The 17,626-nt window shown below is 44.5% G+C and overlaps 1 protein-coding gene across 4 annotated transcripts in view; it reads left to right on the top strand.

Moving 5' to 3' along the window:
- Positions 1-17,626, top strand: part of GRID1 (glutamate ionotropic receptor delta type subunit 1) — a 703,858-nt gene that overhangs the window by 652,381 nt on the left and 33,851 nt on the right. For all 4 annotated transcript variants that reach the window (XM_058696896.1, XM_058696895.1, XM_058696897.1 and 1 more), the window contains one exon: positions 8,242-8,437. In XM_058696896.1, the coding sequence (XP_058552879.1) occupies positions 8,242-8,437 (196 nt within the window). The remainder of the gene's footprint in view (positions 1-8,241; positions 8,438-17,626) is intronic.

The raw sequence follows: 17,626 nt of genomic DNA, 5'->3' as shown, positions 1-17,626 counted from the left end.
GTGTGGGCTCCAGGAGATAGACACAGTATGACAGAAATAGGAGCAAGGACTGACCACCATTTTAAAAGTTGGGCCAGCAGGTATTCAGTGGTTTTAGGAAAGAAAGTTCTTTATAAAGAAGCAAAGTTCTCTACTGATTGCATCTACTGTCTTAAGAAATGGGAAGTGGGGTCATGGTCTGAGAGTCATCTAAGAGAGTGAGAGGATGAATTGGGCAGGGGAGTTTGGAAGCACACCAGGCTGCATGAGGGTCTACTTGAGTTTAGCAGTTGTGCTTCTAAAGTTAGACCCATCACTGTGCTGGTATCCAGCCTGGATTTTTTTTCTCCATCATATTCAGCTATAAGCACAGAGTTGTTTTAAACCAGAATTGATTCTTTCAGGAAACACAAAGTCAGCACCTGTTGTCTGTTAGACCATATGTGGAGTGACAGGGATCTGGACATGGACAGAGTCCAGCCCCAAGGGAGCTCACTGTTGAGGTGGGGAGCAGACATGTTGATGGACACATGAAGTCCAAAGGGGTAGATGCAAAGATAGGCTACCCTGGGAACACAAGAATGGGGCCTGGATCCAGGAGGATCTATTCTTCCTACTGGAGATGTCAGCTGAAATGATTCCTGGAGGGCGGGTGGGTTTTAGTCCAATGAGGAAGGCAGGGCACAGCATGGTGGACAGATAATGAGCCCAGGGGAAGGCTTGGAGGCCTGAGAAGAGGCTAGAGACGATGGATCTGGAATGCAGGAGGCATCGAGACTGAGCATCTTTTGCCAATGGTATTGCCCTGGTTTTGACTTAGTGGAGGATATGGACGTTCAGCCTCTGACACATGCCAGGGCCTCAGTTTGCTACCCGGCTCAGCAACATCTGACCCAGGCTGAGGTGACAGTCACAGCCCATCCCTCAGGACCTGTCACTGAGCCCTGCTCACTTACAGGGTACAGACTGAGTTTCCCAAATCTGAAACACATGACCACATATGCCTTCCTTTCAGAAACTTTGGCTGCCAGGGTACCAGACCTGAGCTCAATCCAGAAGATGCACCCATGAGGGAAATTTCAGACTGCCTTGGTGAGGGAGCCTCAGTCCTAATGGACTCTGGATTCTCAGGATGGCTCAGGCCTTTCTGGGTTAGGCTGGGCATTTTCATCTTGTTCTGGGGACTGAAGATACATTTATCAGAGCCCCTTGGAGCCTGCTTCTCATAGCCAGAAGGGCAGGTATTTGATGAGGTAGGAGAGGAGCCCCTCTCCTCGCAGTGGATCTGGACCATGCTGGGCAGTTGGCAGAGGGGGTGGACACGGAGGACAAGGACAGCACACAGTTAAGTTCCCAGGGCCCAGAGCTGTCACTTAGGTAGCAGAAGGATTTTTAATTTTTAAGGATTTGCGTTCTGTTTACAATGTAATTAAAAACGCAAATTTTATAGAAACACATTTGTAAAAAGTGGAAATCTCACAACTGTTCAGGGCTTATTCCCCCTGTGTTTATTCTTATATTTATCTACATTTATTAATGGTTACTTTTTACCAGAATGCGGATCGGCTGTATACAAATACATGTTTTCCTAGCAGTTTAGTTTGGGCATCTTTTTATTTCCATAGCATTCAAAAACATGGAATATGGAAAGAAAGCGGTGTGGAGGGAAGGTTGGGGAGGGAGAGGAGTGTGGCTCTGCTGGGTACTCAGTACATGCCAGGCCCTGTGTGGCTGGCCCCAGGGCTCATATTTGAAGAAGGGCTTTGTGGCCTTCTATATCCTATTAGTGCGTGTCTTCCTGTCATGAGCTACACCGCCCTCATCCTGATGGGTCATTAAATGTCCTCAGAGGGTTCCCCACCTGGGATTCAGAACTGCAGTCACTCTTATGACTGACTGGATACAAAAGAGTGTGTGTGATGCCCCCGCCTCACCTTCCCCCAAGCTTCCATGATGGGCCCTGGCAAATGTTGAGGGTGCTGTTCCTGAGGAGGAGACAGATTTCCAGCCTGCCAGCCTCTGCTCTTGGAAGGCACATCTTCTCCAGGTCTTGTCCCACCCACAAGGGCACCCTCAAAGTGCTGGAGAAGTACATGCCCTCAGTGTGAACTCCAATGGCTAAAACACCCCCTACACCCTTGATCTAATCTCGTCCTCCATTATTTTCCATAATTCTTACTCTGCTTTATTAATCTTCATAGTACTTTTGATCACTGGATACATGACATTGGAAGTCTGCTGACTACGCCCCCACAGGCCACATCAGCAGCCTACAAACTACACTGTTTTTCTTTTTTGAAACATTTTTAAAGTGTTCTAAAACACACACACACACACACACACACACACACACACAAAACCAAGGGATATGTGACAGATTGGTATGTGGCCCTTATTACCCACATATGTAAAATTGTCCCTTTCCAGAAAGCGTGCTGACCCTGGCATTCCATCTGTTTTTGTTGTTGTTCATATGTTTGTTTCTGTCTCCCTACCTCTACCACATAAATGCCCCCAGAAGCGGGAACTTGGTGTTCTTCATGCTGTATCCCTCACCTAGAGCAGTGCTCGACACAAGCAGATGCTTAGAAAAGGTGTTTTGGGATGAATCAGTGGAAACATGAAGACATCTGTGAAGCCTTTCAGAGCCCAAGGTTGAGAGGCATCTCAGAGTATGTCAGCCTTCTTCCGAGGTCCTGTCCACCTTAACGGTCCCAGGTGTGGGGGAGGAGAGCCCAGGAAAGGTGGCAAAGCCTCGGGTAGGAGAACACTGCATGAGAGAGGAACCAGAGAGACTGGAGGCACAGGGGGAAGCCCTGGTGAAGAGACTGAGGAGGGGCAGACAAATGGTGGGGAGTTGAGAGCACTGGTCCTGCAAGCAGCCTGTGGAAACCTAGCCAGGCCATCCCAAATGACTCAGGTAGCATCATCTCCTGTAGAGTCAAACAAAAGCAATAGAAAAAGGAAGCTGCTGGGATGATCATAAGGCATCTGTGGGCTTTAGTTCATGCAGCTTCACATTAGGATGAGCGTCCCCACCCTCCCATGCCTTTTGGGTCACTCCACTATTTTCTTTGCTTTTTTAAGGAAGAATAATAGGGCTTTGGGATTTAGATTTACCAGCCCTGTGATTATGGCAAGCCCACAGTTGTTAAAATCTGTTTTACATATACTGTATATTGATTCTGCTCCTGTTACAAGTGTATTTATCTCCATTGCTAACATAAATATTTCTGTAACATGCAAAGATGTATTTATAAATTCTGTATTATTGATTTTTTTCATGTGGCAAACACATTTATCTCTTTGTTAATGAAAACATATCTAGGAAATAGTAAGATTGATTTATGGAGAAAGGTATGGGGAGGGAGGTGGTGCTGAGCTGGGTAGACTGTCCTTGGCCACAGATGAAGGAGATGTTGTGGGACTTCCAGAAAGTGCGTGTGCATGTTTATTTGGAGGAAACTGCTCTCAGAGACAAAGGATGTTTGCAAAGTCTTTCTGCAAGGCAGTCTGGTGTGTTTGTAGGAGTCAGCTATGCTTTCAGCTAGGGGAGACTCCCAAAATTAGCATCCAGGCCAGGAGATATAAAGAAGCATCTCCCATTGGTTTCAAACTCAGTTTCCATAGGGCACAACTGAGTGAAAGGTACGGGCTCAAAAGTAGGCTTGGAGGAAAGGCTAAGCCTTGCCATGGAAGGATTCCAACACCACAGGTTGTTAAAAGATGAAAAAGTAAGGAGATAAGCAGTAGACTACAGGGAGCCAGGGTCAGCTGCAGAATGTGCATGCTTGCAATGTGGCACTTCATTAGTGAATGCAAACCCAGACAGGGCAGCCTGGCGAAGATTCTTTTAAAGACTTCCTTCCATAATACAGGCAATGGTGTTATAAAACCATATGGTGTCACGTGGTAGCTACATCTGTGGTGAGCATAGCCTAATGCATAGAGTTGTTGAATCACTATGTCATACACCTGAAACTAATGTAACATTGTGCGTCAACTATACTTCAATAAAAATAAATAAATAAAGACATCCCGCCCCAGAAGCTTCCCTCACCCAGGCACTTACTAATTTCTCGGGAAAAACCTCTGCTAGGCAGTTCCCATCATGGTTCACAAAAACAAGGGTCCATATGGCCTGCCAAAGGAGTTTTGGTGTCTCCATGCTTACTCTGGATTCAGAATTCCTCAGGTTGTCACTCTAGGCATCTTGGGTACCTAAAATGTGTACTGTTCACAAGGCAACCCATTGGATGCTGATGAGGAATTTGCATGTACCTTGGCAATAACATGGAAGCAAGAAACTCGACCACAGGCCTCTTACTAGGAAGGCAAATGGGCAGATGCCAAGGCAGGCTTCAATCTCATGAACCTAGAAAAGTCTAAAAAAGCTGCCTGTCCTCGGTTGCTTCCATCCAGGTGTGACCATCCCAGCCCCAACCCTGATTAGTCCTTTATACTGTTCTCTGTTTTGACCATTTGAACTGCTTATTGACAGCCTAACAGAAGGGCCACCATTTTTAAACATTGACCATGCACCAGACCTATGTCTGTGATCCTTAATCTTCACCAAATTTGTGAGAAAAGTATGAGTGAATAAAACTAGGGTCTCAGTAGGTGATTCTGAAACCTGCACATGTACCACACTCACCTGGAGGGCTGAAAAAGTATATAGATTGCTGAGTACCACCCCTAAGTTTCTGATTCAGTAGTACTGGGATAGGCCCAAGAACTTGCATTTCTTCAAGGGCCCTGGGTGATGCTGATGCTGTGACTCTGAGGACCATTCTTCGAGAACTACTGGTCTACCTCAAACAGCTAAGGTATCCACAGGCAGGATTCACACCCATATCTGCATGATTCCAACACTGCATTGTGTTAGCTGATATGAATTGCCCCATGGTGTGTGTTCCAGATGGGCCACCAGGGCCTTCTCAGGTCATATCTTGTCTTAGTGGAACACCTTACCCCTTGATTCTCCATCTAGCTACCTCTACCCATCTTTCATGGCTCAGTTAACATTTTCTCTTCTACGAAGCCTTTCCTTAACTCTGGCCATAGCCAGCTGCACCTCCCCTTTGCTTCCAGGGTCCCCCATGCAGAGCTCTATGTCAGCTCTCTCATGTTGTTTAGTGACTACTGTTTTACTCCTCTGACCATTCTCCCATCCCTCACTGTGAACCCCACGAGGATGCCTGCCATTCATTCCTTGCTGTGTGTGCCACGGTGCCTTACCAAGTGGCTATTCAGCAGCTGTTGGTGGGACAACTGCTTGAATGACTCTAACCAGTTGTCAGCATGCATGATTGAGGTTTATAGACATAGCACCAGTGATGGGCAGATCTTCATCTCCCTGTGTTGAGGGTGCAGGGACCCTTTCTAGAAGTCATTGCTGAAGAGACTACTTTGAGAAACATGCTAAATTAAGTGTGTTAGTGATGCCTTCTCCAAGCTAAGCATCCCTTGCTTGTTCAGATGGGTGTGCTATCTGATGTGCACATCTGTCTTTCCCTGACTGCCAGTGTTGGCTCGGAGCCTGGTTGGCCCATTGCGCCTATACTCTTTCATTCCTCCCCCTTTCAAAACTGATGAGAGGGTGAGTGCCCCAAGGAAATGACGGCTTTGGTGTATGAAGAGTGGAGTCCTCCTGCCTAAACCTCTGAATGTTTTGATAGTGTTATTTACACAGAAGTATGGTGGAAGTACCTACTGTGTGCTGGGCATGTTAGTGAGCTTGGAAACTTTCCTTGAAAGAGCGTGTGTGCATCTGAGTTAGGAGAGATCCCTCTGCATGGACTCATGGCTATGAAAGATGATATATGGAGGCCATGGGGCTGAGCCATGAGCTGGCACAGCAAAAGGAGGTGGTGTTTGGGGGCGGGAGCAGTGAGGTCTACTGGGACAGAAATGGACATGAAGCCATAAACATTTGGGCTGCCTACTTGTCATCCAGAGATGATCCCTGAGCCTCTGGCCAGGGGCACCGTCATGAATAAATACTAAGAGGCGAGAGAAAATCTCCATTTCAAATGTGGGGATGGAACAGTAGTGCTGAGCTCCTTGGCAGTTACGCATTCATTCCATACTCATGGAAACTGCAGTAATTTAGAGCAGTTCAGTATTTAGACTCAACTGTGTAATTCATCTTGATGTTTCCCATTCATCAAAGCCTTGTGTTTGTTTGTATTACCATGAGAAAAATAAAAAACGTGGGAAAAAAGATCCCCCCTTTCTTTCATTACAGGCAAATTACGACAGAGTTACAACCCTTGGGGCCCTTCAAGCAAAGGAACATCTTGCTTCAATTAGATATAAATAATGAACAATAATTAGAAAGATTTCTTCATCGAATTTGTTATTTTGTGTTTCCTTTCATCTGTAATGCATTGAAACAAACACTGAGCTCTGTTTCTGGGCCATGTAGCAGGGCCTAAAGGAACTCCATGGAGTGCATCTCCAAAGCAGGAAGAAGCACCCATTTTTGGCTCCTCTGTGTGCATGTTGTGAAGACTGGTGTCAGCCCTGGATCCAGTGCCATGGATGTAAAAAGGAGGCTGCCTCAGCTCTAGTTCTCCAGATTCCTATAGTCTACCATGCAGAATAATTGCTACTAGTTACTGGCCACTCAGTTTGTGTCAGGCGCTGCTTTACAAGCTAAACACACGTTATTTCACTTAGTCTTAACAGTAGCCCTCTGCCACAAGCTCTACTTCTAGCCCTGTTTTAAGTGTTTTGGAAACTGAGGCACAGAGAGTTTAGCTAACCTGCCAGTCCTGCGGTATCAGTGCTGGTGGAGACAGGAGGTAAGGCAGGTGGTTGGACTCCAGAGATGTTGCTTCCTCTCACTCTGAGATGCTGTTCTCTCAAATCACAGTGATATTATGCAGCCATAGAAACCGTTCAAAGTATAGAGATGGCACAGGGAGGTGATGGCTTCACATGGGGAAGGGAGGCACCCAGATCTTCAGGGTGTCTGCAGAAGAATATCTGGTGGATGAGTGAGATAAACGGGTTCCAGGCTGAGGAAGCACCATGGTCTGTTGCCATAGATGGGGACTGTGTGGGATTTCTCGTTTCAGCGTTGGCTGTGGAGTTGCATGGAGGCAGGGGCAGCAGCTGGAGATGAGACCAGAAGATGGAGGGTTGGGTAGATCAGGTCGAGAAGATGGGATCTCCTCGTGGAAACGGTGACTCATGGAGAAGTGGGGATGATGATCCTTGTTGTTACAAAGGAGAAACAGATTTCCAGAAGAGAAATAAAGAGTGATTTAGTTGGAGTCTGGAGAGAGAGGCTGGCTCACCACAAAGCATTTGGGGATTTTTTTTTTTTGCCAGTTTATTCTATATGTGGCATTCTCTCAACACACTGAACCAGGTGATGCTCACTTAAGGCAAGTGAGAGCTTCGTGCCAATTGGTCCTTCCTGGTCTATTTTCCTACCCCCAAGAAAGCCTCTCCTTGACCCCTAGCTCAGACATCTGCTGGTGGGCCTTCCCGATGCACTCTCCGCCTCCAACATGCACCTGACTTGAACTACCTGCTTCTCCTTCATGTACAATAAACCCAAGGCTCTTGGAAATGCTTCGATTTATCTCCACCATCTTTCAATAATAGCACCTAAAAATCAAGAGAATTCATATAAAAATCCAGTTTTCTTTCTTTATTAGAAGGCAAACTGAGGGGTAATGCTTAAAGTGCAACAATGGGTGGAACTCTAGAAGAGCCACAAGTTTTGGAGGGGACATGCGTATTCACTGGCACCACCTGAGTGTGTGCCTCTGCCCACACCAGTTCTAAGTGTCAGGGACTAGTCATCATCATCCATGTTGCCAACATGTATTTCCTTCCTGTGCCGTAGGCATTGGAGTTGGAGACCTTTAGTATCCAGCCTCCCGTGTTGCCCTGTCTCCTATATTGTGATTGTCTGTCTATATATTTCTCTGGCTAGACTAGAAGCTCCTTGAGGGCAGGGATGATGTCTTATTCATCCTTTTGTCCCTTGATCTCAGCACAGGACCTGGTTTTAGGTATTCAATAACCTTACTGAATTAATCTACACTGAAGAAACATAACTGTGGTAGAATTAGGCCCTGATAAGTCATGCTCTGGGCTGAGGAACTCGAGCTATTTGAAGTTGGAAGTGATGAATGTGGATAGCGGGCCACAGCTGGTCTCGGTCCTCAGGAGGACTTTACAGCCCATTTATATCCCTGCAGTGTGCAACACGTACACATGCTCCACTGCCTTTTTGCATTTCAGGACATTCCAGGACCTCTCCAAACAAGTTGATATGTCTTACGGTACTGTCCGGGATTCTGCTGTGTATGAGTACTTCCGAGCCAAGGGCACCAACCCCCTGGAACAAGACAGCACATTTGCTGAACTCTGGAGGACCATCAGCAAGAACGGAGGGGCTGACAACTGTGTGTCCAGTCCTTCGGAAGGCATCAGGAAGGTAGGTGAGAGCTGGCCACCTAGCCACATGTGTGCTATGACTGGCTGTGGGCACCATCGTCTCCAAGGTAGGAGACACCTTCTCAGAGCAACTCCTTTGAGTAGCCCTGTCATCTACAGGGTGATTCATCTTCAGCCAGTTTGATAGAAATTTCTCACAGGCATCTGAGTGTCCATAGGAGATGCACACATTCTTTAGGTAGATGCCCATTCTTGGCAACAGAAGCAGAGGGGCTGCTCATTAAGTATATTCTAAGTTTCCAAAGGGTCAGTGAAGAGCAGGCAGAGTAAGCCCCCACATATGGACCTCCTTCCTCATGGGCCCATAGGATGGTAGCCCTGAGGAGCCTGCCCATCCCAAGCAAGAACACTCAGCAAAAGCAGAAGCTGAGGACCAGTTAAGAGGTGGAGGGACTGAAGGGACAAGGTTGAGGAGAGGGTGAGCACACTGTGGGCAGCCGGGGGTTAGAAAGGGGAAGACCACACCTAAGGGGCAGAAGGCCCAGAGCAAGGGCTGGCCAGTTGGGCCTGTCTGTGGAACTGTGCTTTGGAAAAGAGGTGTTCTTAAGGGATGGTGGTGAGGGCAGCAAACCTAGGATGGAGGCCATAGTGGGGGAAACTGACAGAGAGCAGGGAGCGAGGAAGCCAGGGCCAGAGAGAAGAAGGACATAGTAGCAACCGTCATTCTTCGGCAGTGGGTTAGACTCTGCTCATTTATTTCATTTAATTGCCCACAATGGCCTGAATTAATCATTGTTATCCCATTGTACAGGTGAGGATCAGAGATGTGGGGTCACACTCGTAGTTAGGTCCTGATGCCTGGGGTTCCAGGCTGTGTTTGGCATTTACCCACTATATGCTGCAAAGCCCCTAGGGGTCAGTGAGGAGGAAGATGGTAGGATGAAGGCAGGTGTCCTCTAAGGATGCTACTGGTGGTCGTGTCCTGCTATCCAGTGACCCTCACATGCGGTGCCTACTGTCCCGGAGGTCCCTAGTGAATGGTGTAAGAAAGACATGCACCTGTGGCTAGGACTCCTGCCTCTGAGCTGACGGGCATTCCACCCTGCCTCAACATCTCCTCTTCTCCCTTCTGTTCTCACAGAGCAGTTAGCTCATGATGGCTTCTCCTTGTCATTTAGCCACGTGAAACAGTAGAAAGCGTCTGGGCTCTGAAGCCTGACACACTTGGGTGTGAATGCCAGCTCTGTGCTAACCAACTATGTGAATGGAGCACACTGCTCTTCCTGTCTGGAACCTCTCAGAGTTGAGAGAGGCCCTTTGGAGGTCTCCTTAGAAAGGTAAAATATTCAGGGGTGCCTGGGTGGCTCAGTTAGTTAAGCATCTGACTTCGGCTCAGGTCATGATCTCACGGTTTGTGAGTTCGAGCCCCACGTCGGGCTCTGTGCTGACAGCTCGGAGCCTGGAGCCTGCTTCGGATTCTGTGTCTCCCTCTCTCTCTGCTCCTCCCCCACTTATGCTCTGTCTCTCTCTCCTTCAAAAATAAATAAAAACATTTAAAAAAATTTTTTTTAAAAGGTAAAATTTTCAAAATTATATGTTATGGTAAATTTTGAATGTTTACGTTGAACCGAGTGATACCTTAACAAAAATAATAGGCTGCAATGTAAATATGCTATCCCCATGCTTACGAGATTTATTAAAATCTCTTTGTTTTTAGTGATTTACAAAGGATGGCACTCTAACCTCGAGCTGCCAGGTCTTCCTTCATCCCTAATAAGTGGCTCTCTGTGGTTGTAGGTGACCTCATTTGGAAGTAATGAATACAAAGTTGACTTAAGGCTTTTTATGAATGTAAGGCCTGGGCCAAATGGCCTTTGAGTTTCCGCTCTCCGCTTTCTTTGTCTCTCATAGACAGCCAATACTCCCATCCATATAGCATTTTTATGAAGATTCATTGCAACAGTGCTACAAAAAGTACTTCTTAGAAAAGATGGCTACTTTTGACTTTATTAAACTTCCATTTGTCATAAGACACTTTAAAGAAAATAAAAAGACAAGTCGCACACTGGGAGAGGATATTTACAACGTGTTATCACCAATGTAGGATTAATATCAAGATGAGAGGAAGAACTTTTATAAAAGTAAGAAAAATTAAAACAGTTTAACAGAAAAATGGGCAAAAGACTTGCACGGGCCTTTCACAGAAGAGGGAATGCCTATGGCCAGTAATTATAGGAGGAGATATTCAAAATCATTAGTGGTCTAGGATATGCAAATCAAGAACATAAAGGTATATCATTTTACACCAATTAGACCTGCAGAAAATGAAAGGTGGTGGAGAGGACGGGAGTAACAGGTGGTTAATTGCTGGTGGGAGTGTACTCAGTACAACCACTTTGGAAATGAGTTTGTTATTCTCTTATAAAACAGAACATCCACATACCCTATGACCCAGTGATACCACGCCTGTGTATCTACCCAAAGGAAACTCCTGCATGCACTTCAGAAGTGAGAAAGGTCAGGGTAGCATTGCTTATAGTCAGAACCCTGGAAACCATCCAAATGAGCTTTACCAAGATAAAAAAAATATGACCTGCAATGAAATGAATGGACTACAGCTTCATGTAATACCTTGGATGAATCTTAGCAGAATAACATTAAGTCAGAAAAAGCGTTCAAGGCAGTTTCATATGGATCAATGAATAGAAAACAACATACGACTTAATACCCATGTAAAATGTATAAAACACACGCATACACACATCGAAAGTAATGATAAAATACAGAATTCATGATAGTGGTTCATATAGATGGGAGAGGCGAGCAACAGGGAGGAGAAAAGCAAATGGTTGAATCGCAAGTCAAGGTCAGCGTTAGCTTTAGATTCACGGGGTTTTTAAAATTTTTTTTCATTTCTCATTATAATAAATAACTAATGAGTTAATTAAAAAAGGGGCCATTCCTGGACAAAAGGATGGGTGTCCTGACCCAAGGGTTCAGGTGATTAATCCTAGTTTGCGTACCTCCCTTCCCTTCCAAATGAGTGAGTCCTGACCAAGCCAGGGAGAGTTTGGCTCCCACAGATGTCAGGCCCTTTTGTCTCTGAAAGCCTCCAAACCTGCCTAGTGTTGTTCCCGGTGTACCATAAGACAGCAAACACCACCATAGAGCCCTCTGGAGGGTGATAAATCTGGAGATTGGTCATCAGGGGAATATTTACTTGTCATCCTACTTACCCCTAGCCCATTGGTGGCACTTTGGAAATCATTCACCCTCTGGTAATATTTAGGGTCTTATCTCATGAATAAAACAATGTAAAAAAATGTGAGTAGTGGAAGATGCAAATAAAGGATTCCTTATAAATGCCTATAGCTTCGTGGCACAGAATCTAATTTTTTTCCAGTACATAGGATGTGTTACTTTTATGACACCTTCATTTTATAAACCCCAAACCAGCTTTGGGGTCACAAATCTCTCTCTTGCATTTGGATCTTTAAGAAAAAACTGAACTGCCAGCACTAGACAAATGTTAAGGGTTTTATAACTAGTGTCATAAAAGTAAGTTTATGGTATTGTCAGAAAATGGAGTGTGCTGCATTTTTTACTGGAAGGAGAGCTCAGATTTGCTCTCAGGTCCTCTTCAGGTGCCTGTTTGGGGGGCTCCTGCACCTAAATGCTTGCCTGAAACTCTTCCCATCTCTTGCCCCTATGGAGCTGCCCCTCAAGCCCCACCCCACCCCCCAACCCCAGGCTACAGCTTTGGAAACCTTGTGAATCCCACCCACCTGCTGCAGACCAGGCTGGGGATGACCATGCCCCAAGTGAGGTTCATGTCCTGAATTCAGGAGCTATAAGGAGAAATCCAGCCAAAGAGAGCCTGCTTCTGTGCAGCACAGGCAGCCTGGTAAAGGTGAGGAGGGGATACCCCCAAGGGACATTGCCAGAAACTTCTTAAGCAAAGGGAGGATGACCTCACTTGTAATTTCCAGTTACTCTTTGGTGGCTCTGGCTCCATTTCTGGAGAGTACTTGGTAGTGGAGTGATGTCTAATTGCTACTGAAGTCAAGGAGCTTGGTGTGGAGGGTAACCTCAGAGAGCTGCGATTATTTTTTCCTTGGGAATGCTGCAGATTTTAATGACTTGAAACCAATTTATGTGGGAAATTGCTTAGCAAGAGGTGGTTACTTTTCCACAGTATCAGAACCAGGGAAGGGGATTATGTCATGGTTGCCCCACCTCTGTGACCCTTTCCTTCATGCTGGTGGCCACTCAGACAAGGAGGGGGCAGCCCTTTCCAGGCCCTGGTGAAGAGAACAGGAAGGAATTTGTAAGGGGAAGGAAGTTTTATTTATTTACTAAGAACCCACAGCATACAGTTTTTATAAGAGACCTGCCTGGCACCCAGTAAGTCTCAATAAATACTGGGTTGTCCCTAAATGAGTCATCTGTTTACTGTTTGACTGAGCAGAGACACATAAATCTGAAATGTAGTTGGTGCCATCAGTACCATCAGTTGGTTACCCTCCATGGACTTCTCGATGGGAGGGGTAAGGAAAATAACTCCAGGGTCCCTTTCAGGCTTGTCCCTTAATAGCCTTCTCTTAGGAAAGCAACCCTGCTGGTCCTCAAGAGGAAAGAATCTGCCTTCATTTTTCTCAGCCACCTGCTCCTGTCAGACCTGAGCAAAGAGTAGACCAGATGTCAGCAACATTACAGTCCATGGGCTAAATCTTGCCCACTGCCTATTTTTGTAAATGAAGTTTTATTGGGACACAGACACGTTCTTTCATTTACAAACTATCTGTGGTGTCTTTCCTACTACTTCAACAGAGTTGAGTAGTTGTAACAGAGACCATATCGTCTCCAAAGCCTAAAATAGATATGATGTGGTCCTTTACAGAACAGGTTTGAGGACCCCTGGTCTAGAGTAACAGGTGTGCCAGGGATACCACCCCTAGGTCTATGTCATCTAAAAGCACATACACATATCCAGGTACTCATTATCTGGCTCTATATCATCTAAGAGTGCATGAGCACAGCAAGTAAGGAGACCGTCTGTTAGCTGTCCATCATCTAACAGCCCATAGGCACATGCGGTAACACATCACCTAGCTCTAGGCCACCCAGTTGCACGTAGGCATATCTAGTAATATATCCTCTTATCTCTATACCATCTAGTGGTGTGTCGTCTGCCTACACACTGTCCTTTCTTGTCCTCTTCAGGTCTAACTCTGGTGGCCCAGGGACTTCTCCCTCACTCCACCAGGACCCAGCTCTGCTCTTGGCCTGGCCTAGTCTCCCCAGAAATCTGTTGAGCAGTCTCTGTGTTTCAGGCACTGTGCCAGAGGATCTACGTATACTATTCTTCTCGTCATAAACAGAACTTGATTATCATTATCTACATCGTGTAGAAATGGGACCTGAGGGATCCCCCTCACAGAGGGATGAAGTGGCTTGCTCAAAGTCACACGGACCTGAGTAAGCCATGGCACAATCCAAGCCAAGACTCACTCCAACCTTGCCTCTTCCCATGGGGTGACATTCCCATTTCTGTATCTCAGTGTGTCTCTTCCCCTTGCATACTCTTTACTCATGCTTTTATTTCCCTTCCTCTTTTACACTAAAGTAACAAGACGTTTACCTGACATTCATTTTTAAAGGCCTTACTGTCCTTCCAAGCCCTAGCAAAGGTTTTCTAAGTCTCTGGATTTATCTTTTGATTTCCAAACTACTAAGAATATCAATTAGAGAAATTTTGAGATGCAGAATTGGGCTAACAAGTGGTTCAAATTTATATGGTAATAACTTTGTCACAAGAAATCAGACTTGAATGTTGTTAGTGGATTTTTTTTTCCTTTAGTTTGATCAACACTATCAAGTAACATCCAGCATAACCCAATTTCGGTGCAGAGCCAGGGCTGACCTGGACTGTCAATTTATTAAGCCTTTCCATAAATCAGACCTAATATTTAATAACACTGTCAAATAGAATACAGTGTTTATGGTTCAAATGTCAATCTTCACTGCTCATCGAGCTCTTTGAATAGATAGACAAGTAGCTTGTTTCAGACCCTGTGGCTAGAGATAGTATTTTTCAGAGGGAAGTAGCTTTTGAGTCCAGCAGTTGTAACAGAAGGTGGTTTTTTCCACTCAGTAAATATCGTTGAGGTCATAAAGTGTGAATGCAAATTCAGGAAGAAAACAGGCCCACAAATCTTATTTATTTCCATGCTGATCTAATGCTTACCCTGGACCAGATTGGGTATCACCCATTAGCACCTGAATCTTATCCCTTCCCCTTGCTCACTGCTCTATGACAAGGGCTGCTCCCATCGCACGTACTCCCTGCTCAATGTCAGGGACTGTACCCCATGGAAGAAAAGGACAGGGTCTGAGACCATACCCTGTGACAGGAAAGTCCTTCTTGAGGTCTCCAGAAAGACTGCAGCATTCCAGGGGAGGTCAAGGAACTTTGGTGGCCCACAGTGCTCTTCATTTGGAGGGAGCAAAGCGAGGATGCATCCTGGTTCCATGGCATGCTGGAAGTTCCTACTGAGGAGGGGGAAGAAGCTTCTAAGGAATGATACTCCTTTGTATTTGGGGGATGCTAGGTGCAATGATCAGGAAGTTTTGGTCAAGTTGATGAAAGGAACTCTCGATGCAGGTCTGACTCCTGGTAAAGGGATTGGTACAAACTAGGTAGTCCTGTGTAATGAAAGGAACAACATACTCTCCGCAGCAGCCATGGGTCTTATAGGCATACTCTAAGACACATATTTTGTTCTTTCTCTGCTTCCGAGTCAATGTAGACCAGGGATTCTATATGCCTCTTCCTTCTGAGACATTTGCACTGGATAACTATTCATTTCTATAGCTTTTATACTTGCTCAAAAGGCACTATATCCGTTTTTCAAGTTGGGTAGTCTCTTTATTCATTCATTTATTCACTTATTCATCCATTCAAGAAATGTAGTTTGAATAGCTTCTGCCTAGAAGTTTGGAGAGGTGAATTTAAGTTCCACTTTTGACTTAATTGAATCTGTGGCTTGCCTTTGGTCAAGTGAATTCACCTCTCGGAGCTGTCTGTGAGACTGAGAAGAGCCTGCCCAGATTAGCTGTGAGCTTACCAATTCATACAGCAGAAAGTGTCTGTCATGGAAGCATAAGGTTGACATTCAGTAGACCTCAGCAAACTGTATATTAGGAAAAGAAGATAATAAAAATACAAAGACAAATAGAATGTAGTCTTCTAACAAGACATACGGTAAAATGCAGACATGCTAAGTATTTGTTTCATGGGTTTAGACAATTGTATACAACTGTGTAATCACCACCCAAAAGAAGCTATAGAAACTCTCCATCACCTGGGGAAGTTTCCTCGTGTCACTTTCTGGATACTTCTCCCTACCCCCAGAAGCAACCACTTACAACTTTCTGGTAACACAGATTAGATTTACCTGTTCTTGTAATTTATATAAATAGAATAGTGTACAATGTGTGTATTTGTGTTCGGTTTCTTTCCGCAGTGAAGCAGCAGTGAGGTTTAACTGTGCAATTCCAGATACTTCTTTTTCTTTCTTCGTTTTGAATAGTATTCCATTGTATGAACAAACCTCATTGTATTTGTTCATCCTTCAGCTGACATACATTGCCAATTTGGGGCTAATAAGAATGAGACTGTATGATGGTTTTTATACAGAGATTTTTGTAGAGAAATGTTTCCATCTTTCTTTACCAAATACAAAAGAGTAGAATTCCTGGATCGTGGAGCAGATGTGTGTTTACCTCTGTAAGGAACTGCCTAACCACCTCCAACGTGGTTATTCTATTTTCTACTCCCACTAGTAATACCTGACTTATATACTTGTAAGCTCCAGTTGCTGTACATCCTAACCAGCATTTAGTGTTGTAGCCTTTTTGACTGTAGACAATTTAGTAGGTGTGAAGGATGGTCCGAGGTAGTTCTGCTGCAGGCATCTGGCTGCAAGAATTTTCACTGCAAACATTTTGGCTGAATAACTAATTGGCAATCAGGCAATTTTGCCATAAAAGATAAAATAACCAGTTGACAGTCCGCTTTCATTTCTCCATTGAAAAATTTTCCATTTTTATATTATATAAATTTTAGCTAGTCCTCATAATGATCTATATAAATCTCAGCTAGCCCTCAAAGTGGTCTATGCAGTAACACATAGAGATGGTGGTCTTAAAATAGAGGATGATGACAACTCTGTATGTTGACTTGATAGAAAGTAAAGTGATAAAACTTACTGGTAGTGTGAAATAAGAGAGTGATAAAGCCAGATTGCACACTAGACTACACTAGAAAATGATGACAGATCAGCTAAAACAATGACAAAATTTAGTTACAAATGCATTACAGCATTGGCCTATCACATTTTCCATAGAAGTTTGGAGCATCTATCAGTGGACATGTGTCAATATGCCAAGAACAAACAACAGTGCAAAAGGCTCTCACAATGCAATGCAAAGCTCAGTTGCAAATATGCACCCTAGTTTTTGGAAAATTGGGATCTGTTTAATAATTTTATTTTTTTCATGTTTCATTGTGTGCTTTTTAATGCCCCTCTTTTCTTTTTCATTCTTTTATCTTTTATGGCAAAAGTGACTCATGACCAACTAGTTATGTGGCAGAAATGCTTGCAACAAAGATATCTATAGCAAAGATGCTTATGGCAAAAATGTGGACTTGGTGAAGGGTATCCCATCCTTTAATTGGCATTCTTATGGTGGCTAATGGTATCTGGCACTCTTTCACATGCTTATTGGCCATCCACATAGCTTCTTCCAGGGAGTGTATGCTCAAGTCTTTGTCAATTTTTACTGGGCACTGCATCTTTTCATTATAGATTTAGATGAGTTTTCAACATATTCTAGATGTAAGTCCTTGATCAAATACTAAGGATCAAATATCAAGTTCCAGTCTGTAACTTACCCATTCATTTTTTTAATGGTGTTTTTTAAGGAATAGGATTTTTTTTAAATGTTTATTTATTTATTTATTTATTTATTTATTTATTTATTTATTTATTTATTTATTTTGAGGGGAGCAGAGAGAGAGAGAGGGAGAGAGAGAAAATCCCAAGCAGTCCCCATGCTCAGCATGGAGCCTGATGCAGGGCTCTATCTTACAAACCATGAGATCATGACCTGAGCCAAAATCAAGAGTTGGATGCTTAACTGACTGAGCCACCCAGGCACCCCAAGG

The sequence above is a fragment of the Neofelis nebulosa genome, chromosome 13 (genome assembly GCF_028018385.1).
Source record: "Neofelis nebulosa isolate mNeoNeb1 chromosome 13, mNeoNeb1.pri, whole genome shotgun sequence".
Classification (NCBI taxonomy): Eukaryota; Metazoa; Chordata; class Mammalia; order Carnivora; family Felidae; genus Neofelis; species Neofelis nebulosa.
This window is presented reverse-complemented; position numbering and strand designations above follow the sequence as displayed.